The 26,103-nt window shown below is 49.0% G+C and overlaps 1 protein-coding gene across 2 annotated transcripts; it reads right to left on the reverse strand.

Moving 5' to 3' along the window:
- Positions 1-52: 52 nt before the first annotated feature.
- Positions 53-22,452, reverse strand: SMO (smoothened, frizzled class receptor). Of its 2 annotated transcripts, none has more exons than XM_032869455.1 (12): positions 21,560-22,452; positions 8,058-8,263; positions 7,113-7,322; positions 6,659-6,831; positions 6,089-6,308; positions 5,862-5,985; positions 4,549-4,641; positions 3,995-4,103; positions 3,031-3,216; positions 2,438-2,586; positions 1,821-1,955; positions 53-1,575 (listed from the first exon to the last, which is right to left on the reverse strand). In XM_032869455.1, exons 1-12 carry the CDS (start codon positions 21,891-21,893, stop codon positions 1,142-1,144), a joined length of 2,373 nt encoding a protein of 790 aa, XP_032725346.1. In that variant the 5' UTR covers positions 21,894-22,452; the 3' UTR covers positions 53-1,141. The 2 variants fall into 2 exon arrangements, with proteins under 2 accessions (XP_032725346.1, XP_032725357.1); XM_032869466.1 differs by lacking the exon at positions 21,560-22,452 and adding an exon at positions 8,944-9,189.
- Positions 22,453-26,103: the final 3,651 nt, after the last annotated feature.

Genomic DNA, 26,103 nt, shown 5'->3' on the forward strand with positions numbered 1-26,103 from the left:
GTCAAGTGCCCTGCCCAAGACCAGGGCCTCTGAAAAAGCAGCACACCGAGAGTTTATACAAAAACCTTTTATTTATTGTTTGTATTCCTTCTCCCCATCCCTATCCCCGATCTGGAACCCAGCCAGCTCCTACAGCTTCCTGCTGTCTGGTTCTTGACATTGGGGCCTCGGGGACAGAGTTAGGGGTTACGAGAGGAGGGAATCTCCTCACCCACCAGTTGTGGAAGTTGAAGGAAGCTTTCCTGCCTGGCTGAAGCTCTAGCAGCCTCCCAGGGAAGCCCCTCAAGTCAGAGGACCGATCCCCCATCAGATGGATGGGAGGAAGAGATAACACGCGTCTCTCAAGGGCCCAGAGGCTCCCTGTCACTCACTGCTCCTACAGCATGCCTGGGCTCCACAGCTGAACCAATCTCTCACCTGGAGATGGAGCCCAGCATCAAAGGGAAAGGGTCTGGGGGAGGGGTGGAGCATGCAGAAGTTCTGGGTCCTAATCAACAAACGGGAAACAGGAAGAGGTTGGCTTGGTTGAACTGAAAAGGGAAAGGGGGAAGGAGGCTGCAGGAGCCCACAGGATGGGTTACTGGCCTGGGGTCGGGCCAACTGGACACCTGTGAAGAGACGTTATAGCCCGTAGGAGAATGGGCACTTCCAGCTCCACAATCACCTGGAAGGAGGAGAAGGGAGCCCTGTCCCCACTTAGACCAAGGGCTCATGACCTAAGAAACATATCTGGTCTGAGAGGGCCAGAAAAGGGCAGCCAGCACTTATCTGTCAGGCATGGGCTTGGCTGCCTCATTGGCAACCACAGCCCACTCTGGGTGGTGTTGCCCCTGTCTACCGTTACTGTCCCCCCCCCCCCAACAGATGGATATTGCCAGCCAGACTCCAGCTGGCAGGGCAGAAACAAGGACCCCAAGCTCCGGGGCCCTTCCCTGGATGAGGCCTACCCGTGGAGATGTCAGGGCCCTTTCCCACAGTCCCATCGCCATGAGCCAGACAGAGAAACCTCCTGGGAGGGCACTGCACCCTCAGGCTCTCCAGAAGACAAGATCCTGGGGAAGCACTCTCGGGGAGGATGAAGAACCTCAGAATGTGAGGTTTTTGGTTTTTTTTTTGCTAGCCCAGGTCCCACTCTCCAGGCTCAGAAGTCTGAATCTGCATCCATGAGCTCGGCCTCCATCAGGTTGGTGCGGGAGTGTATGGGCCCCAGCCCCTGCCGGCAGCCCTGAGCCCAGGCTGTGGAAACTGGGGCACTGGGCAGAAATGGATCCTGCAGGGGACCGGGCTCTGGGCAGAAAGGGTTGGAGACCAGAGTCCAGGCTCTCTGTCGGCAGGATTCTCCAGCTCCCCAGGCCCCTGCAGCCACCAAGCACTTTTGCCGGGGCAGCTGAGGCAGGCGAGGAACAGCGCTGGCGGCAGGGGCAGGGGCGGGGGGGTGAAGTTCAGGAGGTGGTGCCAGTGGGCACACCTCCTTCTTCCTCTTCCTCCGCTTCTTCTTCCGGCCCAGGCGCTTCTCTAGCTCTGGGGAGATCTCCGCCTCAACCAGCCACAGGTTGGCTTTCTCCTCCGGGGGCACTGACAGCAGGAGAGAGTACGGGAGCTTGGGATGCTGGCTCTGTCCACATCACCCGCTCTCTCCTCAGACCCCTATTTTTGAGCTCTGAGACCCACAACTCTAGGTCTCTAGTGCCTCAGCCCCACACTCTAGACCCACCAGGGTCTTCCTTTCTCCTCCCCTCTGGCAGCTGCTGGTGCTCAAGTCCCAAGAACCCCCAACCTCCACGCCCCCCACCTTCTTACAGAAGCCTGACTCCTTGTACCTGGAGTTGCCACAGGGGTGATGGACACATCCTGGGGCAGTATGGCTCCTCTCCGAGCCACCATCTTTGTGACATGCTGGGCCCAGGCAGAGGACACATCGGCGGAGGGCTCATTGAGGTCAAAGGCCAAACCCGCTGTGGGGATGGAAGGAAAGGCTAAGCATCGTGACTGCCTTGAATGATGGCTCCTCCCTTACCTTCTCCCAGCAGCTCCCTCCCTGTCCACCAAGCCCAGAAAGCCCACACAGGTGATCATAGTGATCTACCCAGTCCGAGTCTGAAGAGTGGGGCTTCACTAGAGCCCAGGAGCCCAGTTCCTAGAACCCTCACTTACTCTAGCCCAAGGAGAGCAATTGGAGAAGACAGAAGAAGGGAGAGGAGATGAGTCCTTTTGAAACCAAAGTACCAGCAAGCAGACCCAAGGGCCGAAGCAGAGGGCAGCATAGCCAGGGAGGAAAGGGGGACTGGAGAGAGTTGAGTGTGTAAGAAGAGGCTGGGGTGCTTTATTCCTCCGAACCTTCCAGACAGCCCACGTGTCCACACCAGCACAGGGGGATGGGGCCCAGGTACTATGGGTGTTGAGGGGCTCCAGTGGAGGAAAGGGGCCCGAAGCTCACCCACAGGCCCATCGTGGGAGACAGTGTGCATGCTGAAGGAGAGCTCCTGGCCTGGGTTCTGGAGCAGCTCACGCCGCTTGGAGAAGGCCTTGGCAATCATTTTGCTCTTCTTGATGCGTTTGGGCTCATCATCACTCTGCCCAGTCAACCTGAGAGCAGAAGGGGTGGGGAAGGGAAAGTAGAGGAGCAGCCACTTTCCACCAAATCTTGTGAAAGACCAGTGAAGCCATCCCCTCCAGGGAAGCAGCCTCCAGAGGGCCCCAAGTCCCTCGAGGACTCTGCCAAGAAGTGGGGATAGAATTCAGGGCTCCAGTATGCTGCCCAGGACTCAAACCACTCCGATCCTTCCACTCTTAGAAGATGCTGATCACTGGCTCAGCACACAATCCGTTCCCCCAAGGACAGGAGGTGTCACCAGGGGGCAGTGTTGAGCCACAGAGAAGGCAGCTTCAGGCAGCCGAGCGCAGACCCTTAGAAAACCGGCCTGCCCCAGACTGCCAGGACACCAGGGACCCCATAACATCTATCGGTGGGGACACCAAGCCTGAGAAAGTAAGGCCACACAGTCAGAACCAGCTGCCTCCTGACCCCACCTGCACCAGGTGCGCCTCCAGATGAGCAACGTGGCCTTGGTCCAGACCCAGGTGCTCATGGCAATGCCGGTTCCAAACATGGCAAACAGGTTGATCTTCTCCACCAGGAGGCTAGGGCGATTCTTGATTTCACAGTCGGGGATGGGCTTCTTGGTGGGCAGTCCGATGGTCACGTTGGCCTGGCACCTATGGCGGGGGCGGGGGGGCGGGCAGCAGACAGCGAGGCTTTCTGGTCTCCTGAGTGGTGCCCAGGCAATCAATCCAAAGATTTCAGAAAGAGCTAAGCCCCACAGCCATGATTCACCACCCTGGGTGCCCGTTAGTCACTTGGGATATTCGAGTTACTTTTAATAACTGCTAGTGTCTGGGTCACGCCCCAGACAATTAAATCAAATCTCTGGGGGAGGACCAGGCATCAGTGTGGTTTAAAGACTGGAAGCTGGAGCCTTTATGGAAGAGCCGGAAGCAGCCAGGACAGGGACTGGTGTCCATTTTAATGAGCCCCGTAACTGTCCTTCCTGCCATCAGCAAGTGTTTCCTCCGGTGAGCTGCCTTACTCTCCGATTCCTCTCATGGGGACACAAAAAGAGCACAGACAAAGCTGCCAGGCATTAACAGGTTGTTAACCTATCGTGGAGAGGTAACTACTTCTGTGCAGGGCTCTATAATCGGCTCCGTGAGAGCAGCCAACATAGAGTTGTCGCTGCTACAGACACACTAGCCAGACCGTGGCTCATGCAGAGAAGAGGGCAGAGCTGAGCCAGGGAAGGAATGCCATCTGCCGTGTTCGCAGATTACAGAGCAAATGACATCTTGGGTGCCCAGAGCGAGACAGGCAGTTTCACCTGCCATGGGAGGCAGGAACCCGGGGCTGAGGGACAAGAAGGGCAGGGTCCGCAGTCCTGGCTCCAGCTCCTATGGCGGCTGACACCCCGCCCCCTCCAGCCCCCAGCCCCATACTCACAGCACATAGTCCCGGAAGCTCCGCTCCCACTCAGCCTGGTTGAAGAAGTCGTAGAAATGGCAACTGAAGGTGATGAGCACAAAGCCGAAGGCCAGGAAGCCAAAAATGCCTGTGGAGGGCCAGGGTGAGACAGAGCATTACCAATCCCAGGTGCAGGGGTGGCAGTGGGGACCAGGTATTTGCCCCACTCGGGTCTGAAAGATAGCTGATTCTGGGGCGAATCCATGGCAGGCTCAGTTTGCTGTGTCCTCCAAAATAAGGCCCAAAGGGCACTTGAGCCAAGTGTGGAGCAGGGGGCACGAGGAAACAGTCCTGGCGTGAACTTGAATTCTTCCGTCCAAGAAGGTCCCTTTGAGCTGCTACCACCATCACCCACCCCCCCCACACACACACGTGCGTGTGCCCCAAAGCCTTGTCTTGTCCCCCTGGCTGCTAACTTGCACCACTGATATTGCTTCCCCCCAGACCCTGTCCTGCAGGTCCCACAGCCCCCAGGAGGGTACAATGTTGGACTGGCCAGCATCTCAGGCCAACGGCCCTGGGGGTCCACTCACCCAGGCGCAGCATGGTCTCGTTGATCTTGCTGGCAGCCTTCTCACTCAGCAACCCGGGATGGTTGCTCTTGATGGAAAACAGAGTCATGACTCCTGAACATAAGAGAGACCCCAGGCATGAGTGGGGGCAAGGCCACTCTCTCCCGGGAGGTTTGGGTACAGCAGGGAGTCCCCAGTCTGATTACTGCTATGATTTAAAGCTTGGGGAACTGGAGACCCTGGAGAAAGGAAGCACAGTTGATGGGAGATGTGCTGTGTACTGGAAAGACCGGGGCAGAGTCCAGGACAGACAGACAACAAGGGAGAGGAAGGGCCTGGGTCCTGCTCTAGCCATCCCTAAGCAAGGCACCCAGGTCAAAGCTGTGCTGATGGAAAAGGTAGAGAAAGAGACGCGAGAACAGTGCTAGCCAACAGAAACATAACGTCAGCCACATACAGAATCTCAATCCATCCAGCAGCCACAGGAAAGAAGTAAACAGATGCAAGTAGCGCTGATTTCCATACGTTTCATAAGCAGTATGTCATTGTTTATTTAACATCTCAACATGGAACCCATAGAACAAACTATTAGTGAGATAGTTTGCTTTCTCCGTGCGAGGTATTTGCAATACAGCGCCGATTTCATATTCAGGACACAGCTCAGGCTGGACGAGTTTCAGCACATGTGGCTGGTGGCGACCATAGAGGACAGCAGATACAAAACATGCATCAGAGGCCCAGAGACGGCCAGCTAGAGGTGGGCTGAACGGAAGAAGGCTGACGGCACAGGGGAAGGAAGCTGAAGATTACCAAGAAAATGCAACATGAGTGAGCTAAGAAGAGAGGGAGGCTCACTGTGGAGGTGGTGGCTTCAGACGGGAAATGAGGGAACAGTGAATCTGTGTGTGTTGTGGAAACTTTGTGGGTAGGGAATGGATGAAGAGCCAGGCTCCAAGAAGTGGAGAGCAGATAGAAATTCGGGGTGCACACACACGACCGAAGGCCCTGCGCTGGTGAATGGGGGCAGGGCGGACTCTTTAGCACATGAGGGCAGCTGCCCCAGGGACCCAGCTCAGGATCTGTTCCACAGGCTGTGAGCCCTGGCCCCTGGGCCTAGAGTAAGGGGCTGCATTTCCCTGGCCAGACACCAAGGGCCATGACACTGTGTCTGCCTCAAGTGGGCACCTTCCACGTAGCACCAAGGCCCTGGGTGAGCTGATGGAGGTCCCACTGCAAAGGCAGCAGAACTGGCAGCTCCGTGCTCCCACTTCCACAGAGCAGGTGCCCGGAGGATTTTGTCACCCAGCTGGCGCTGGCCCCAGACGCTCACTCACCTCGAATGAGGAAGTAACCTCCTACAATGAGCACCAGGCCAATCGGAGCCAGGACGAAGCCGGCCCGGTATCGGTAGTTCTTGTAGCCAACGAAACAGATGCCGCTCACAGAGTCCCCATCCACCTGAGGCAGGAAGGGGCGGGTGGATGGGACAGAGTGGCTCACCGGGACCCCTTACCCAAGCCCACTCCACTCGCGTCCCCAGATCCCTACCAGGTCACTGTACCTGGGCCACGGCAAGGATTGCCACGGTGAGGACAAAGGGGAGTGACCACGTGAGCAGGTGGAAGTAGGAGGTCTTGCCGGAGAGAGGCTGGTAGGTGGTGCCCAGGGCTTTGAAGGAGGTGTGCCAGGCATAGGTGAGGACCACAAACCAGACAACACCAGCCATCAGGGCATAGTACACGATGACAAAGATGATGACGCAGGACAGGGTCTCGTTGGAGCTGTGCAACATGTGACATGTCTCTTGGTGAGGTCATTCTGTACTCCCTTCATCAGCTCTCTGCACCCTGTCCCTCCGGACCCTTGGCTTCTCAGGTCCGGACTTTCCCTACGAGTCAGGGCTTGGAGACAGGACGCAGGGGGATTCGAAGAGGGTGGGGAAGATGCCCCTTGGAGCAGATGCGAACCATCACAGCCCATTCCAGAACCTGGTGGAATCTTTGGGCACCCCGGGCAGAGCTGAATCCGACACTAAAATCTCACTTTCAAGCCCAAACTGTCCCTTTTGCGGGAAACACACATTTCAGCCTTCTGCCCCTCACCCTCACTTCTGGGTCCCCAAGACACCTACGTGGGCTCCCCAAGCCTCATGGTGCCATCTGCCCGGCAGACGATCTCCCGGCGGGCGCCGTCCATGAACTGGGCCAGCCAGCCAATGCTCCCCACAAAGAAACACGCATTGACATAGAAGAGAATGACAGCGGGGTAGCGATTCGAATTCCGCCAGTCAGCCACAAATGTGGCCTGGAAGAGAGAAGTGAGGGGCCGTTCTATGAGGTCAGGGTGATTCTGCTGCCACAAACGCCCTGGTCTGAACACCGGGCCCCTCCTTTCCAGACCCTTCCCTGGAGGCCAGATTGGGTCACTGCCTCCCCACTTCCCTCTGCCCCTGCAGCCCAGCCAATCGACAATCCACTTCCTTCGCACTTCATGGGCTGCACATTCTAGGCCCCCTTTCCCCTGACCATTCTCCCTGCCATCCCCCTCCAGGCCTGCAACCCCACCCCCCCACCCCCCCCACTGACCAGGGTAAAGAGCGTGCAGAGGCCTGTGACTGCCCCGAAGGTGGCGATGTAGCTGTGCATGTCGTGGTGCTCGGCCTCGGTGAACAGCGGGTTCTGGCACTGGATCCCACAGCCCTCCACGTCCTCGTACCAGCTCTTGGGGTTGTCAGTCCGAACCAAAGGAGCCTCGCACTGGCCCGAACTGTTGAACTTGATGTTCTGCATCTCATTCTGGCACAAGGGAAGGGGAGAAGGCAGTGCAAAAGGGAGCAGGGGGCCCAGGGGCGCCCTCTGGCTGAACACGAGGCCTAGGGGTAGCACGGCGGACTGCCGGAGAGCACAAGCTGGAGACAGCCTTCCAGCTTCTGAATCCCAGTCTGGCCACTCAGTGACAAATGATATCAAGAGTCGAGCAAATTATTTGACTTGTTACCTCAGTTTCCCCAGATATAAGAGAGTTGTTCCTACTTCACGGTGTGAGGTAAGAGTTAAATGAAGAAATAGATGTAAACGGCTCATATGGTATTTGGCAGGTAGTGAGTATAATAACCAGTATTATTACCAATATCACTGCTGCTATCATTACTTATGAGCTCTCCTTTACCACCAGAAGATCACCCTCCTGTCTCCGTGTCTCTAGTTGTTGTATGTGTACTTGCCATCGTTCCCTAAATACATGATAACCCTCTTGGAGAAGGCGTTCCTGTCATCCATGATGCCTGAAACCCCCCAACACCTAGGAGAGTGGGTGATCCAAAAATATTTGTTGAACAGTTATCTTTTATAAATAAGCAGATAATTCTTAACAGACAGGTCCAGCCAGTGAGCGTCAGTTTGAGTACATGGCTCCTGGACCCCTGGTTGCAGATTTGGGGTCTCTCAGCAGAGAAGGCTGGGGGGCTCCCCTGTCCCTGCCTCCTGAGGGCCCCTGCCCTAAGCCTGGGGCCTGCCCCTCAAAGCACTCACCGGGCAGCCCTCGGGGAAGAGGTCAGGGGTGCAGCGCAGGAAGTCAGGCCAGCCGCGCTCCCGCTCCACAATGGCACAGGGCCCTCGGGTGGCCTGGCAGAGGGTACGGCTGGGCAGCTCCACCCGGTCATTCTCGCATTTGGGCATGTACACAGCACACAGCAGGGGTTGGATCACTGCCCAGCAGCGGGGGGCATTCCGGAGGCCTGTAGGGAGGCAACAGTATGGATACGTTGCAGTGAAAGCCCTCCGTGTGGCGACCCCCAGCCACAGCTGCTCCCGGGCCCAACGAAGGCCAAGTCTCTGGGCCACAACGCTAGCAGCTGCTAGGCACAGTGTCTCCCAACAGGGCATTTGGGCAGCACGATTCTTGGTGCTGCAGGACTGTCCGACAGAGTGCAGGACTTTTAGCCTCCCTACACTCCTGCCACTAAATGCCAGCAGAATCCCGAAGTCATGATGACAACCCCAAAATGCCCCTCTTTCTTGCCCTTCCTCCAGGGTCAGTGACTGGAAGAAGGCCTGAAAGGGAGCTTCTGAGATACTGGGAACGTTCCATTTCTCGATCTGGCATCGGATACGTGTGTGTGCTCGCCTTGTGAAAAGCAAGGCTGTGATCCAGGTACTCTTCTGTATGTATCTGGTAATTCAATTTAAGTTTTTAAAAAGCAGCCTCCGCTTCCAAATGCCCTGTCAGGGAGTATTAGTGCCTCTGGCTGAGAACCCCTAGTTGACTTGCGTTTTACCTTCTCAGGGGCATTCTTAAAACCTTCTACAGGTCTCTTCCAGGGGAAAGGGAGGTGGTGGGACCCACCCCACGATGGGCTCATGCACCAGAACCAGATGTGGCCCCTCGCCCAGATCCCAGGATCCTTGTTCCTCTTACCGAGCTGAGGTGAAACAGAGAACAGGTGGGAGCTTAAGAAGAGGTAGTCAGGGAGTCCTCCAAAGCCAGAGGAGGAAACAGGAAATCAGATGGAGAAACAAAGAGGAGGCTCTGTCCAGTGCAGAGGGAGGAAACGTGTTGTCAGCAAGACAGAAACAGGTAGAGGTCTCCCGGCACCCCTGTCCCAACCCAGGCCTCTCCCCTGCTCCCCAGTGGCTAGGCCCACTCAGCATTCTGCCCCCACTGCCCGTCCCGAGTCATTCCCTGCTTCAGGAACACCTGCTGCCCACACAGGAAGTTGTGTTCGGAGAAGCTTCTAAGAATGTTAGACCAAAGTCGGTGACTGCCACACTGCCAGGCTGGAGGTGATGGGGCAGGTATCTGCCCTTTTTGGGAGGAAAGCAATACGGTAGAGGGATACAGGGCATGGAAACTACAATGAACCTCCCTGAGTCCAAGCTTTGGCTCTACCATTTCCCAGCTGTGTGATCTTGGGCAAATTACTTTACCTCTAGCCTCAATTTCCTCATCTGTGAAATGGGGATAATAGAGTTACCTCATGGGAATGTGAAGAGTTAGATAATGTATTGAATGTGTTTAGCATGGTACTCGTCAGACAGGAGGCACTCAGGAAATACCAGCTGTTTTACTCATTGGAGATCTCTGACCACTCACAGCTCGAACTACCCCAAAGGCTATTCCCAGGGCACACAGCAAGTTCCTGGCAAAAAGCAATGTCCTGGGATGCCTGGGTGGGTCGGTAGGTTAGGCGTCTCCCTTCAGCTCACGTCCTGATCCCAGAGCTCCCTGCTCAGTGGAGAGCCTGTTTCTCCCTCTGCCTGCTGCTCCCCCTGCTTGTGCACTCTCTCTCTCTCTGACAAATAAATAGATAAAATCTTAAAAAAAAAAAAAATCTCTAAAAAAGAAAGAAGCAGCAGCAGCAGCAGCAGCAATGTCCTCAGTTAATTGTTCCCAGACCCAACTCAAATCAAAATCACCTCTGGACCCTTATCGTTCTAGATGGAGAAACCCACTCTCAGAAATTCTGACCAAGTGGGTATGGATGGAGAACACAGCCGTGGTTGCCAGGAGTTGGGTAGAGGGAGGATTTGCCTACAAAGGGGCAGCACGAGGGAATATTTGGGTCTGATGGGATTGTCACTACCTTGAGTGTAGTGGCTGGTTATGTAACTATGTGTTTGTCTAAATCCATAGAACTGTACAACAAAGAAAAAGTGAATGTTACTGCATGTTTACTGAACAATATATTTAAAATGGGGGGGTGCTGACTGGAGTAAAATGTATTCTTTTTTTTTTTTTAAAGATTTTATTTATTCATTTAACACAGAGACAGTGAGAGAGGGAACACAAGCAGGGGGAATGAGAGACGGAGTAGCAGGCTTCCACCGAGCCAGGAGCCCCATGCGGGGCTCGATCCCAGGACCCCGGGATCATGACCTGAGCCGAAGGCAGACGCTTAGCAACTGAGCCACCCAGGCGCCCCAAAATGTATTCTTGAGGAGCAGCAAGCAGTGGATTAATAAAAGCATTGTGTTATTTTTCAGCATTTTGTAATATCTGCAGTATTCAACTTCTAAAAATGTGGAATTTTGTTGTTTTTCTTTTTTTTCTTATTTTAAATATTGTTTTGTACCTTAAAAATGAACTCCCCAAGGAAAAGATAATTAAAGAAATATTAAAAGAACTATCTAGGGAAAAAATAATTTGGATCCTTACCCCATTTCTTACATAAAAATAAATTCCAGGTGAATCAAAACGACTACATGAGTTTTAAATATTAAAGTACCAGAGGAAAAGATAGGAAATGGTTTTTATTTTTATTTTATTTTTTTTAAGATTTTATTTATTTATTTGACAGAGAGAGAGATCACAAGTAGGCAGAGAGGCAGGCAGAGAGAGAGAAGGGGAAGCAGGCTCCCCGCTGAGCAGAGAGCCGGATGCGGGGCTCCATCCCAGGATCCTGAGATCATGACCCGGGCCGAAGGCAGAGGCTTAACCCACTGAGCCACCCAGGCGCCCCGGGAAATGGTTTTTAAAATCTTGAAGTAGAGAAGGCTTTTTGACGTATGACACAAAACTCAGAAGCCATAAAATAAAATAGAAGATTTTAAAAGACTTCAGAAGAACAGATAAATTCAGTAAAGTAAAAAATAAAATCGTAAGAAAATCAACACACTGAGAAAATGTATTTTGGATCCATATCACAGGTAAGGAGCTAATTTCCTTATGTGCATGAAGCTCTTCCACATCAGAAAGAAATTCATAATCCTATAGAAAAATGGGCAAAGACAAAGATCAAATACAAATGGCCTTTAAACACATAAAGAGACATTCAATCTCAATTTTTTAAAGATTTTAGTTATTTGAGAGAAAAAACATGAGAGAGAAAGAGCACAAGCAGTGGAGTGAGAGAAACAGGCTGCCCAGTGAGCAGGGAGCCCAATGCGAGACTCGATCCCAGGACCCTGAGATCATGACCTAGGCCAAAGGCAGATGCCCAACCAACTTAGCCACCCAAGTGCCCCCATCTCACTCTTAATAACCTAAGTATGAAATAAAGCTACAATGAGATATAATTTTTTAACTTACAGAGTGATAAAGATGAAAACATTTGAAAACGTTGCATTGACAAGAATGTGGGTGGAACTGGCACTCACGTATACTTTTAGTAAGAACAGAAATTAATAAATACTTGTCGAGACTATTTGGCATTATCTATCAAAATTTTATACTTGCGATCCCACTTGACATGTTTACGAAGATAATACGTAAGATTATTCATTGCAGCATTGTTTGTAACAGCAGAAGAGTAGAAACAGCATGAATGCATAGCCATCAATAGGAGACCAACTACGTAAAATATCATGAATCAATATAATAGGACACCATGCAAGGTTGAACTCTTTGCACTGAAATCTAACTATCTCCAATGCATCTAGTTAAATGGATATGGTTGAGTGAGAACCTGAAGAGCAAGCTACTACTGGTTGTAGGAGGAAAAAGACTCAGGACACAAATACATTTATACATATGTTGGATATCTCTAAAAGGACACACAAAAACCAGTACTGGTGATTGCCTCTAGGAAGGGGAAACCGGTAGCTGGAAACAGAAGTGGAGGGATTTAACTTGTGTTACTTTTGATTTTTGTACGTGTGCTTACTACCAATTTTTAAGAAGTAATTAGTCTTGGGGCGCCTGGGTGGCTCAGTGGGTTAAAGCCTCTGCCTTCGGCTCAGGTCATGGTCCCAGGGTCCTGGGATCGAACCCCGCATCGGGCTCTCTGCTCAGCGGGGAGCCTGCTTCCCTTCCTCTCTCTCTGCCTGCCTCTGCCTACTTGTGATCTCTGTCTGTCAAATAAATAAATAAAATCTTAAAAAAAAAAAGAAGTAATTAGTCTTAAAAAAAATATATGCAAATGACTGAGATGGGGGGAATCTCCCTAGAGAAGGAAACAAAATTGTAGACATGAAGGGGACATCAACTTTAACTGTATTGTTTTATTTCTTTGGTTTTATTAAAATATGAAACAAAAAGAAAAAAATAAAGACAAGTGTTCTATTAGTCTTGGCATTTTTCTATATTCATAGACTTCTTAAATATTTACCACAATTTCAACTTTTTTTTTTAAAGATTTTATTTATTTATTTATTTGAGAGAGAGCAAGTGAATGAGAGAGAGAGCACAAGCCAGCACACAAGCCAGGGGAAGAGGCTGAGGGAGAAACAGACTCTCCACTGAGCAGGGAGCCGGAGGCAGGGCTTGATCCCAGGACCCTGGGACCATGACCCTAGCTGAAGGCACAGGCTTAACCCAACTGAGTTGCCCAGGTGCCCCACGATTTCAACTTTTTTTTTTTTTAAGATTTTATTTATTTATTTGACAGAGAGATATCACAAGTAGGCAGAAAGGCAGGCAGAGAGAGGAGAAAGCAGGCTCCCTGCCAAGCAGAGAGCCCAATGCAGGACTCGATCCCAGGACCCTGAGATCATGACCTGAGCGGAAGGCAGAGGCTTAACCCACTGAGCCACCCAGGCAATTTCAACTTTTTAAATATATTTTTAAAAGTTTTTAAAGATTTTATTTATTTGAGAAAGAGAGAGCATGCCTGGGGGGAGGGCAGAGAAAGAGGGAGACGCAGACTCCCCACTAAGCAGGGAGCCCAATGCTAGGCTTGATCCCAGGACCCCGAGATCAAAGGCAGATGCCTAACCGACTGAGCCACCCAGGGGCACTGCCACAGTTGAAACTTTAAAAATAACTTTTCGTGAGGTTCTGATGATCAGTCAAGTTGAAAACCATTGTTCTGAGATTGGCTTAACATTAGGAAAATCAATCAATGCAATTACCACATTAACAGATTAAAGAAGAAAAAAAATCATATGATCATATCAGTAGATGTAGTAGTTGATAGAGTCCAACATGTAACCATGATAAAAGGAAGAATAGGCAAATTAGGAATAAAAGAACATTTCCTTAATCTGATAAAATGTAACTACAGGCACCTACAGTAAACACATAATAGTGAAGGACGGAAAAGCTTTAGAATACAGAAACACAGTCAGAGATAAGGGATGTTGCTACTTTTACCACTTGTATTTAACTATGTACTGGGTTTCTTAAGTAGTACATTAAGGCAAAAAAGATTAAAGGATATACACCTTGAAAAGGGAGACACAAAACTCATTCACAAATGAGATGGCTATGTGTGTAGAATAAATTTAGCTAGTTTACTGGACTCAAAATCAATTGTGTTTCTAAATGTCAGCAACAAACAGAAAATGAAACGTGAAGGGGACTATAATAGTATTTTTTAAATGAAGTATTTAGGACTATATCTAACAAATTACATTGGAACGCTGCATAAAAATTTTAAAAGTTGCAAAAATCAAAGATCTAAATAGAAATATATAATGAAATGATTGGAAAGCTCAATATTGTAAAGATGTCTTTTTTTTTTCAAATTAGTCTGTATATTCAATATAATCCCCACCAAAACCACCACCAACTATTTTTACATTAAAACACAAAGGGTCAAGAATAAGCCAAACTCTATTAGATACTGCTGTACCATAAACACTGTAAGTGTTATAAGAACAGTGGTAGGTGCTGGGTGACGCAGTCAGTTAAGCGTCCAACTCTTGGTTTTGGCTTAGGTCATGATTTCGTGGTGGTGAGATTAAGCCCCTCAAGGGGGCTCTGCACTCATCACAGAGTCCTTGAGACTCCCGGCTTTCCGTCTTCCTCTATCCTCCCACTTGTGCTCTTTCTCTCTCTCTCAAATAAATAAATCTTAAAAAAAAAAAAAAAAAGAACGGTGGAGGTCCTTGGTTTGGAACTCAGAAAGAATTCTTACAGAGAATTAAGGGGCCCATGAACTTGGATGGGAAAAAAATTAGATATAACAGAAATTTAGCCTTGCCTTCAATTATGGACAGAAGCCACATACTATAGTGATGTTATCAGTACTTGTGTTTTTGTCACAAAGGCTCATTTTTGTTACAGATACCCCAAAATATTGTTACTATTCATCTCCACTTTGACATTATGATGAATATATTAAACTCACAGTACATCTTACTTAGTGTATTAATAAAGAAGCACACAAGGAACAAAAAGTTCCTTTGGGTGGCTCAGTGGGTTAAGCCTCTGGGATCAAGCCTCCCCATCAGGCTTTCTTCTCAGCAGGGAGCCTGCTTCCCTCTCTCTCTCTGCCTGCCTCTTTGCCTACTTGTGATCTCTCTTTCTCTGTCAAATAAATAAATAAATAAAAAATCTTTAAAAAAAAAGGAAGCACATGTATGTTAGATCATAAAATTGTTTTAATATAGTTGATATTTATATTTCAATGTAATTCATTTCCTTTGTAATCTTTTTTTAAAAAGATTTTATTTATTTATTTGACAGAGAGATAGAGAGCATAAGTAAGCAGAGTGGCAGGCAGAGGGAAAGAGAAACAGGCTCTCTGCTGAGCAGAGAGCCCGATGAGGGGCTCGATCCCAGGACCCTGGGATCGTGACCTGAGCCAAAGGCAGCTGCTTAAACCAACTGAGCCACCCAGGTGCCCAGTTAATTTCCTTTGTAATTTTATATGCTCCTTTTTAATCCTATGTGTTTTACCTTATAAATGTAAAAATATTACACTGAGAAGGGGCCCATAAGTTGTACCAGACTGCCAAAGAGGTTCATAGCCCAAAGAAGGTAAAAGATGTTGCTATAAAGATATGATAATTAAAAAAAAAAGATATGACAATTAAGATGATACATATTGGCAACGGATAGACAAAATAGAGCCATGGAACAGAATAAAGATCCCAAAAACAAACAGATATTTGGACACCTAATTTATGGCAGAGCAGTGGAGAAAGGATAGTCTTTTAATAAATTATGTTGAGACAACATGTATGAAACTAGTGAATTACATGTCTAAATTGAAAGGAGAATCTAAAAAGTTTTGAGAAGAAAACATAAGATAATAAATTTATGACTTTGTGTTATGAAAGGACTTTTTTAAAGGTTCATTTAATTATTTGAGAGAGTGTGTGTGTGCATGAGCAGGGGTGTGGAGGGGAAGAGGGAGAGAGAGAAGGGAAGCGGACTCTCTGCTAAGCAGGGAGCCCCATGCGGGGCAACTTCAGGATCCTGAGACCATGACCCGAGCCAAAACCATGAGTAGGATGCTTAACCGACTGAGCCACCTAGGCACCCCATGAAAAGACTTTTTAAAATAAGACAATAAGCAGTAATCATAAAAAGTTTCATAAATGACTACCTAAAAGCTCAGAAGTTCTGTTTAACAGAAGACACAAAGAGAATGAAAAGGCAAGCCTTTTCAATTTTCAATGCACACAACCAATAAAGGACTCATACCCAGCATAAATAAAGAACCCTTACAAATCTTATGAAAATGACAGCCCTATAGAAAAATGGGCCAAAGATGTGAACAGACATTTCATAACAGGAAAAATCCAAATGGCCAGTAAACATTTGAAATGGTGCTTCACCTTACTGGTTATCAGGGAAATGCAAACTAAAACCAAAAAACATACCACAATATACTCACCAGATTGTCAAGAATGTAAAAGGCTGACTAGACAACACCAAGGGTCAGGAATCATGTGGAGCAATGGTGACTCTTCTGTGGGATTAGTGAGGAACCTAAGTTGGTACAACCACTTTGGAAAACTTTTTTGTACTCCCCACTAAAGATGAAGGTTATGCATGCTCTATTGTCTGGTAATCCCATTCCTCTAAGTAGGTACCTAGGGAAATTTGACCCAGGTGCACCAGGATATACATAGAAGAATACTTTTGGCAATGGTATTCACAATGGCCAAAAATTTAAGAGGCAACAAGATGGGTTAATAGATTATGATATATTCTACAGTGGAATACTGTTTTACAATAAAAAAAAATTAAGTTGCAATAACACAGATGAAACTTACAAAAGAATGTATAACAAAACTAGCCAGACATAAAAGACAAAAAACACGTATCATGATTTGCTTAAAACTCTAAAATGTTCAAAACTGAAATATACTGTTTAGGGATTCCAAAATTAGATGATAAAACTATAGAGAAAAACTATAGAGAAAAAAGGAATTGGTAATCAAAAACATTAGGGTAGTGGTTGCTTCTAGAAAAGAAAAGAAGATGTGAAAAAGAAAGGGGAGCTTCTAGCAGCCCATGATGGTCTAGTTCTTGACTCAGGTGTCCCTTTATAATTATTTGTTATTTAGTACCTCTGCGTTTTATACACTTTCTGTATACATACAGCATCTCACAATTAAAAAGTTAAAAATCTCGCAGTGCCTGGCTGGCTCAGTGAGAGGAACATGCAACTCTTGATCTCGAGATTGTAGGTTCGAGCCCCATGTTGGGTGTAGAGATTACTTAAAAATAAAATCTTTAAAAATAAATCAACTAAAAAGTGAGAAATCTAAAGCAAAAATGAAAACTTGGGCCAGTAGATGCTTTTCTGTATTTTCATACCTTCTATATATAGATCTATAGATCTATAAATATATGTATATATATATCTTAACTGATTCTCCTTGTCAGCCAGGTTTGGGAATAGCTCTAGGGAAATTCTTACTGCTCTGCCCCTGCAAACAACCCACCATCACCAACATCTCTCCTCTCATCACCTCAACCAGATGTCTGAGAGGAAAAGAGAAGTTCCTCCCAGCTTCTCTTCTCTCTTGTGGCTCTCTTCTCCTGGCTTCTCCGGTTGGGCAGCAAGGCCACACATTACTGTGCACACACAGCACAGCAGTGGTCGAAGAGGCTACGTGCTGGCTGTCAGGGACCTATTTCCCTCACCAGCCGCAGGTCTCTGCTTCCTTGCCTCATTTAACAAACCAGATTTGGCCCAAGGTGGACCGTGGCCTGTATATTATGTTTGTCTGGTCAGCTGGGAATGCCTGTGAAGAGACATTTCAAGCTATTACGGGGAAAGATGCTGAGTGCCTGAAGAAGCCCAAGTCCAGAGAGTCGAAAGATACAGGAGGGACCTGAGTTCTCTCAGATCTAGAAGGTAGTCCAGCCTCAGTTATAAACTTCCTCGCTCAATGGCGTAGTTCCAAAGGCTCTAGGCTGAGGAAGCACACCGAGGCTGCTCTCTTCGGCAACACCTATTCCCAATCTGCCACTAATCTCCACAGAGATGTCTACAGAGCACCTCTAATTCACATGGCCCAAATGACACCATGCTTTTTTCCTAAACCTACTTCTCCTCCAGGGTTCCCAGCTTAGTGAAAGGGAATGATACCACCTTCCTCGCAAGCCTGAAACCTAGGTCCTCTTGCTCACTCATCCCTTCATCCAACTCCTCGGCAAGGCCCACTGGTTCTAGCTTTGAAAGGCTGGGATCTGTCTACTTCCTTCAGCCGTGCCCATCATCTCTGGTTGATTGACCCCCACCTCCATCATGACCACCACCAACTCTCACCTGAACTATTTCAACCATCTCCTAGACAAGCAACCAGGCTCCAGGCCCTCCCTCCTCCCATGGCTTCTTCACACGATACTCAAAGAGAGTATCTAAAAGAGAGAAATTCAAAGAGAGTTTCTAAAATGCAAATTTGATTACATCTCTCCCTCACTCAAGAGCTTTCAGTGGCTCCTTATTATGTCCTGGATAACATCCAAACTTCTCAATATGGGGTATGAATCCCTTTGCTTTCTAACTCTCAAAGTCTCATCTCTTAAAATTCTACCCCTCACATGCTTCAATCCAGCTCTGCTAAAATTCTTGCCCTCTTTTATTTATTTTTTTAAAATTTTTTATTTATTTATTTGACAGAGAGAGAGAGAGAGAGATCACAAGTAGACAGAGAGGCAGGCAGAGAGAGAGAGGGAGAAGTCATCCAGCAATGACTCTGAGAACTCTAGTGGCCAAACTGATAATGACAGGCAGCCTACATATGTTCCCTCCTTCAGGATCATCATCTCACTGAGCAGAGAGCCCGAAGCAGGGCTTGATCCCAGGACCCTGAGATCATGACCTAGCCCAAGGCTGAGGCTTAACCCACTGAGCCACCCAGGCACCCTCTTGCACTCTTTTAAAAGTACCAATCCCTCTCACCTCCTCACCTTTGCACACTGTCTCCTCTTCCTATTCCTTCCCAATCCAACCTTGCCTTGGCTCAGGTAATTCCTACCTATTTCTCAGGTCATAGGCTTAAGGTCAGTTCCTCTGGGGGGTCTTCCCTTGTTCCCCAAAATTCTTTGTGTTCCTTCAGCACCCTACCTACCCTGTCACAATACCTCCCACAGGAACTGCTAAAGCTGTTTGTCTGTTTTCTCCTTGATGGTGGGGATCACGTCTGTACTCCTTGTCTTTATACACCCCAGAACCTGATCCACGCTGACATGCAGCAAGCACCCAATGCCTCATTTAATGAATGAGTGGATGGCTGTGTACTCAGAACTCTGAGGCTTTAAAAAAAAAAAAAAGTGGGGGCTCCTGGGTGGCTCAGTGGGTTAAAGCCTCTGCCTTCGGCTCAGGTCATGATCCCAGAGTCCTGGAATGGAGCCCCACATCGGGCTCTCTGCTCAGCAGGGAGCCCGCTTCCTCCTCTCTCTGCCTGCCTCTCTGCCTACTTGTGATCTCTGTCAAATAAATAAATAAAAATCTTAAAAAAAAAAAAGTGAAGGACAAGGATCTACCTTCAAAAGTCTACAGATGAAGACAACTTAGATCATATTCATCCTTCACCCACAAAAACACCTCCAAGAGCCAGGCAACACTGACCATGCAGACAAGGTCAAATGAAGACCTCTCACTCAGGACAGGACCAATCTCTCACCAGAGGCTCCCGGCCAAAGGCCTGTCTGTGATTCTTACACTTGGCTCTGATTTCTTCTACCCACCACTAACCCAGCTTGCACCACCATCTGCTTCTGACCCCACTGCGGGGAACACCTAACAGAAAGACCCAAAGCAGACCCTGCCCCACCAGAGGCCCAGCTAGTAAGGATCGAAACCGCACAGCCAGCAGATGGTTCTAACTCCTGAATGTTCCTGCCAAACCTACTTCTACCTGTTCAGTACCTGATCTCAGGAGTATGGACTGGAAAGAGGTCCAGACCTATCTCCTTGATTTGATGGTAACTATAGAAGGGTGGCATCACACACGCATTTAACTTAGGAGAATTCAAGCACGAGCCCTTGCAAAATAAATAAGGAAAGAGAGGCGGGGGGATGGGGCGTGAATATCCTCTCAGTGTGACCAACTCAGAACTGGGTGAGCTCCTGGTGCTGAGAGACCTGATTTTCCATTCGACTGGCTCCTAAAGTCAGGCCTTCTTTCAGGTAACGCTCAAAGAAACCTGCTTCTACCTTTTTTTTTTTTTTTAAGATTTTATTTATTTATTTGACAGAGAGAGAGACATCACAAGTAGGCAGAGCAGCAAGCAGAGAGAGAGGGGGAAGCAGTCTCCCTGCTGAGCAGAGAGCCTGATGCAGGGCTCAATCCCAGTACTCTGAGATCATGACCTGAGCTGAAGGCAGAGGCTTAACCCACTGAGCCACCCAGGTGCCCCTGCTTCTACCTTTCTTTTGCGTTCCTTTTTTATTCCTTCAGTCTTCTGCTCTTTTGCATGTATGTAACTTGAAAGACTAAAATTATATTTTCTAGGTATGCCCCTTCTCATAGACTATATATTCTTATACATTACACATTTCTACAGACATATTACCATAAAAGAAGTGCAGAGGCAAACTTAGGTAGAACTTATGGTAATTTACAAGTTTTTCAAAGCTACCCTTGATTATACATGGCTTCTGCCTACATGCCAACTTTAGAACCTGATACCCAGTAAGGATGTAGCTCCACGGTGAGTACCATCTTCCAAGTTCCTCATCTGGCATCTGCCAGAGAATGATACCAGGCCAGGAATGACATGACTTTGTCCAACATCCAGCAATGACTCTGAGAACTCTAGTGGCCAAGCTGACAATGACAGGCAGCCTACATATGTTCCCTCCTTCAGGATCATCATCAGCCCCCAGGGCAGAACTGAGATGTAGGGCACCCAAAGCCTGCCCAAAGAAGGAGGTTGCCAAACTGGCACCTGACTTTTGATTTTCTCTTTCAAAGACAGTTTTGGAATCACACTGACTAGAAGCAAGGGATGACAAGACCAGTTCTCTTCCCCAGGCCCTTCAGGCCCCCAAACCAGAAGAGTGACAAGTGGGGAGAGAATCCACTCGACACTGCTAAGGAAGGATTTGTTTGGGTTCACTCTGCAGTTCTGCGGATTGGCCATAATCCTACCCTGAGGTGAGCGCTCTGGGACTTCAGACCACTTTGAAAGTTTCCACAGGCTCTCAACATCCCAGACTTAAGTGTCCTTCCACAGCCCTGACCCGCCTGAGGATCCAAACTTCCAAAGAATACACAAATATTATCCTTAGAATAGTCTCATTCCTTCACAACCTCAGAAAATTATCAGAGTCCCCATTTTTCAGATGAGGAAACAGTGAAATCTCCTGTAAAAACAGGACAAGATCACAGTTCTCTGGACTTCCTGTCTCCCAAAATAAGATTTCTAGAAATTTCTGGTTAACTTTTAATTACTCAACACCAGGGGGTCTCGATTCCGTCACAAATTTCACTCGGTTCTTTCCCCCCCACCCTGTCCCTCAGTGCCTAAATCTTCTATTCTATCTTTCCTTTTTTCCTCTCCAACTCGATTTCCCGGTCGGTTTCTTTTCCAAGATCTAAACACCGCCTTGAATCCCCAAGGACCCCGCTTCCAGGGCGGCACTTAGGTGACGAGCAGCTCCATTTCTTTAAAAACGTCCTTTCCCGTGGCTCTGAGCCCCCTCCTCATGCACCCCGCCCCCCATCCTTGGCGCACCCACCCTGCTCCGGCCTTTTGTGACCGGCTGCCTCCACTGCCTCGCCCTCCCTCCTCCTCACCGAGGGTCCCATCCTGCTTACAGCCGACAGCCAAAGTTTCAGACTGTGTTCCTCCAACTCTCCCGGGTGCAGCTCCCGCCCTCGCCAAGGCTCAGGCCCGAGCCTATTCTTTGCAAGAGTCCCGCATCCCACCACGGCAGCCCCGGCTCCGGCTCCCGCGAGCTTACCGGACCAGAGCACGAGCTTGCCGTGCGCTTCTTCCTGGGAGTCCGAGTCCCCGGCCAGCAGCGTGGAGGTGGCCCCGTAGGGCAGCGCCGAGCCGAGGCACACGTTGTAGCGCAGCGGCTCGCAGGGGGCTGCGCGGCCGCAGTGGCTCAGCAGCGGCGGAGGGCCGGTGACGGCCGCGCTCCTTCTCGCGCTCCCGCCCGCGCTCCGCGGCCCAGGCCCAGTCGCGTTCCCGCTCAAGGCCGCCCCCCGGCCCGGGCCCCCCAGCAGCGGCAGCAGCAGCAGCAGCCCCGGGAGCAGGATCTCCGGCCCCCGTGCGAGGCAGGCAGCGGCCATGGCCAAACCCGCCAACTCAGCAGAAGCCCCGGCGCCCCCGCCCGCTCCCCGGAGCCCCCCAGCCACACACGCAATCCCTAGGGCCGCGGATGTGGCTCAGGCGACCTGTGCGCCCCGCAGGTCCGGTGCCGGGCCCCCTCCGACGCTCCGCGCGCCGCGGGCCCTCGGCGCCCAACTTCGCAAACTTTGGACCCCGGGGCCCATGTTGGGCGGCTGAGGCTCCGGCCGGGATGCACAACTCTCTACTCTTTCTCCGGGCAATCCAAACTGTCTTCAGCCCCGGGAGCCCCCTGGGCCCCCAATCTCCAGTCCCATTCCCTCTTCCACCATTAAAACTACCTCCCGGCCCTGCGATGGAGGCCAGGAGCGGGCCGGCGGTGGGGGGGACTCGCTCCCTGGCTTCCCCTCTGCGCCAGCCCGCGGCCCAGCCGCCACCTTCGCCCGAGCGCGCCGCAGCCCCCTGACTTCTCCCACCGACTCCCGGCTCCTTTGTTGCTCTAGCTCGATCGGCTCTCTGGAATGCACGGGCCTCGCTGAGCCAAGCCCGGCCCCACCTCCGCCACGGCTTGGGGAGGGACTGGCAGAGGGAGGGAAGAGGAGTGGAGGGGATGCGAGAGAGGAGGAGCGCGAGCTTCACTGTCCCGGGCGCCCAGAGGGGCCTGGGCCAGGGGGCTCTGGTGACCCCGTTCGGCGCCCTGGGGCAAGAGATGGGAGGAAACCGTGGCCGGGAGCTGCAACCAGACTGAGCGGGCACCTTGATCGGCCTGAGGATCGTTCAACTTGGTCCTCTGCTGGGAATAGACTTTTCTGGTTTACGATGGGGGAGACGGGGATGCCTGAAGTCAGCAGAAGTCTTTACTACATCCTTGCCCGGTCCCCCAACTCGCCGTTTTTTGTTTTTTTTTTTTGTTTGTTTGTTTGTTTTGTTTTGTTTTGTTTTGTTTTTCCTCTTTTGGGTTAGATCTTTCGACTTGTCCCGGGGCCCCATGGAAGAGAGCCAGGGTTTGGTGGACTCGCTTGTCTCAATCCTTCCAACACAGGACGGGTGTGAGAGATGAACTCAAGAGTCCCTCGGGGCAGCTGCCCGGCTGCTGTTACCTGTGAAAGCAGGTGTCTGGAAACCAAACGTACCAACATCAACCTTTACTGCTACAGATGTGTGATGTGTGAACCGTGGTTTCCAACGACTGACCCTGGCATGTCTTTGGTTACGTTCAAAGGAAGCCATTCCATTTTTTATGGCCCTTGCTGCTCGTATGCTCGCGGAGGAAGTTTCTGCTTCTCTCCTTCCCTATTTTACTCATTTGGCCTTTCCTCACTCCTTTTCTTGTGGGGCCTTGAGTCACCACACTTGACTTCACCCTGCAAAGCTTACACCTAGGGCCAGGGGTCCCTCCAGGAGAGTGGACTTACATGGAGCAATTTTTCCATGTTGCAACAGGCTGGGATGGTTTCTCCTTTCTCACCCCTACCCTTACTCCTTCAGCACAGCTGAAGTAGATGAGTTTTGTTAGGTTTTGGCCATTTAAGAACAAATTAGCTATTACATTTGAGCTACCGTCCTCAATTAGTAGGTAAGCCCCAGAGACAGAGAGACAGAGACACAGAGAGAGTTTCAATTCAATTCAATTTAGTAAGTCTTTCTGAAATCCTGGGATGTCCCTAGCACCATAATAAGCATGATATCCTTGTAGAACTTGAGAACTTGCATTTGACCGTGGAGGTAGCTTTGCCCTCAGGAGAGAGCAATATTTCATGATAAAGGAGCTAAGTCTTCTCCACCGGGGCAGTGACCTTGTTCTATTCTCTCTAGTCACAAAGCATCTAGTGCAGTCAGACATGCATATTAGTCACTCAATAAAGAAGCTGCCAAATGAGGTGCACAGTGAGTGTGCAACGGGAATTTCTAGCAGGGAGAGATTGGTGTGTGTAGAAGTGGAGGAGGTGGGATTTGAACCCAGCCCTGAAGTGTGAGAAGGAGGAGTTAGAAAAGTAGAGAGGAGTAGAGCTGCCATTACAAGTGCAGGAAACTATGTCTTTACCCCAGAGCATGACTGGCCTGGTGATCAGGACACAGTAGAGGATAAGGAGGAAGAATGATTGGTAAGAAACCTCAAATGGCATAGAGAGGAAATAAGGTTTAATGCTATTGGCAACAAGGAAACAGTGCAGACTTTTTTTTAAGATTTTATTTATTTATTAGAGAGAGAGAGAGTGAGAGAGAGCATAAGAGGGAGGAAGGTCAGAGGGAGAAGCAGACTCCCCGAGGCGCTGTAAGCCCGATGCAGGACTCGATCCTGGGACTCCAGGATCATGACCTGAGCTGAAGGCGGTGGCTTAACCCACTGAGCCACCCAGGCATCCCCAGTGCAGACTTTTAATCGAAGGGTTGATATGCTTAAGAGTATTAATGACACAATGTGAGGGTGGTCTGAAGGGCAAGAAGCTGGAGGCAAGGGACCATTTTGAGGGAAGTTGCTAGTGATTTATGGAAGAAGTGGGAAGAGACTGTGTCATTAGAGCATTATATTCCTGCTGGAAAAGTAATTTAAAGCATTATGACCTACTTTATTAAATTTTTTTCTGTGATATAAATGAAATGCTGTTATAACATGTCCAAAGTCTGAGCCACAGAGAAAGTTACCTGGTTACCATGCTGACATTTTGCTTTGTGACCTTTCTTCACTTCTCTTCTATTTGGTTGTTACTGAGGCAGCTGGGAAGCCCTGGGGGATTTTCTCAGTATTCTGCATATTAGGAGGAACCTACATATGTGCTCGGGCAACTCCTTACTTCTCCACCTAAAAATGTTAGTAATTCATTAGGTATGAAGACTATCATTCCTTGTCTGGGATTTCTTGGCGGGTATGAGGAAGAGTGCGATAGAGCACCTTTACACTGGAGGCAGAAGAGGGTAAATTGAGACAATCCTAAGGTGTTATCTCCTGGCCAGAACGTTCTTTCCTTCGGGAGGAGGGAGAAGATATTCTAATTTCTCAACTCTGTATGTGGGTATGTATGTGTAATAGAAGCAGGCATGGAAGTATACTTCTGTTCACCAGGCTTCAGCATTCCTTTCTGGGTATCTTGCTGGCCCAGGCAAGGGGCAGCAGGAGAGCGGACTGAGGAAATTCTCATAGCACTGTCCACAGCCACAGGGCCAGGTTCCCATCAGTGGCAACTGCAACAAGAGTCATGGTCCCACATTTAAACTTCCTTTGCTGTTCTGCAGAATTAACAGGAGGTGGAGACTCAGAAATCCTGTGAGACAGCAGGTGTGGGGGAAGGAGGAAAAGTATTCAGTGGGGACTTTGGAAGAATACCTCATGGTTCCTGAATGGCATTCAGAGTCTTGGACAAAGTTCATCCATCCCCTCCTGCAGGCATATGAAGACTGCCATGGCCGTTAGAGACTCTTCAGTGTTACGTGACACACTCCTGGTCTCTAACCTGGTGGAGGGCTGCAGAGGGCACCTCACCCAGTTCCTCAAGATCATTAATGCCATCTACCTACATAGTCCTTTGGTCAGGGCCGTGAGAAACTCTCCTATGTTGACAATGCATTACAGTACTTGATTGACTACAAGTGGCTTCTTGATTTCTGAGTCATTCTCACCAACCATTTTGGCATTTTGAGGTCACACATTCAATGTTGACTCTCTGGTATTCGTCTCTGGGCCCTCCACTCAAAAAGAATGGACGTGAATGTATCTGAGGAATGTCATGGGTGTCCTTGAGAATTTGGTTGCCTCCTTATGGTTCAGTTGTCATACTGGCCAGAATTTCGAGCCTAATTGTTGCAGTGCTCCATTTTCTTCTTTTTCTAGTGTGTCTTAATTTGCAACTAAGAGCATCAAGTCAGAGAGAAAGGACAATATGGGAAAGGGGCCTGGTAATCTACCTCCTCTGAGAGGTAGCACAATAGATTTGGAGTTAGAGACCCAAGTTGGGCCTTACTAGCTAAGGACCTTTGAACAACTTATTCTAAGTCCCTATTTCTTCCTTTCCAAAAAATGAGACATTGTCAATTGTGTTCCTACACATGAGCAGTGAACAACCTGAAAAGGAAATTACAATGGCAATTCCATTTATAGAGCACCTAAAAGAATTACATACATAGAAATAAATCTACCAAGGAGGTAAAAGACTTGTGTACTAAAAACTACACAATATTGCTTGAAGAAATTAAAGAAGATCTAAATTAAATGGA

Source organism: Lontra canadensis, unplaced genomic scaffold (assembly GCF_010015895.1).
Source record: "Lontra canadensis isolate GAN:19392208 unplaced genomic scaffold, GSC_riverotter_1.0 scaffold2, whole genome shotgun sequence".
NCBI lineage: Eukaryota > Metazoa > Chordata > Mammalia > Carnivora > Mustelidae > Lontra > Lontra canadensis.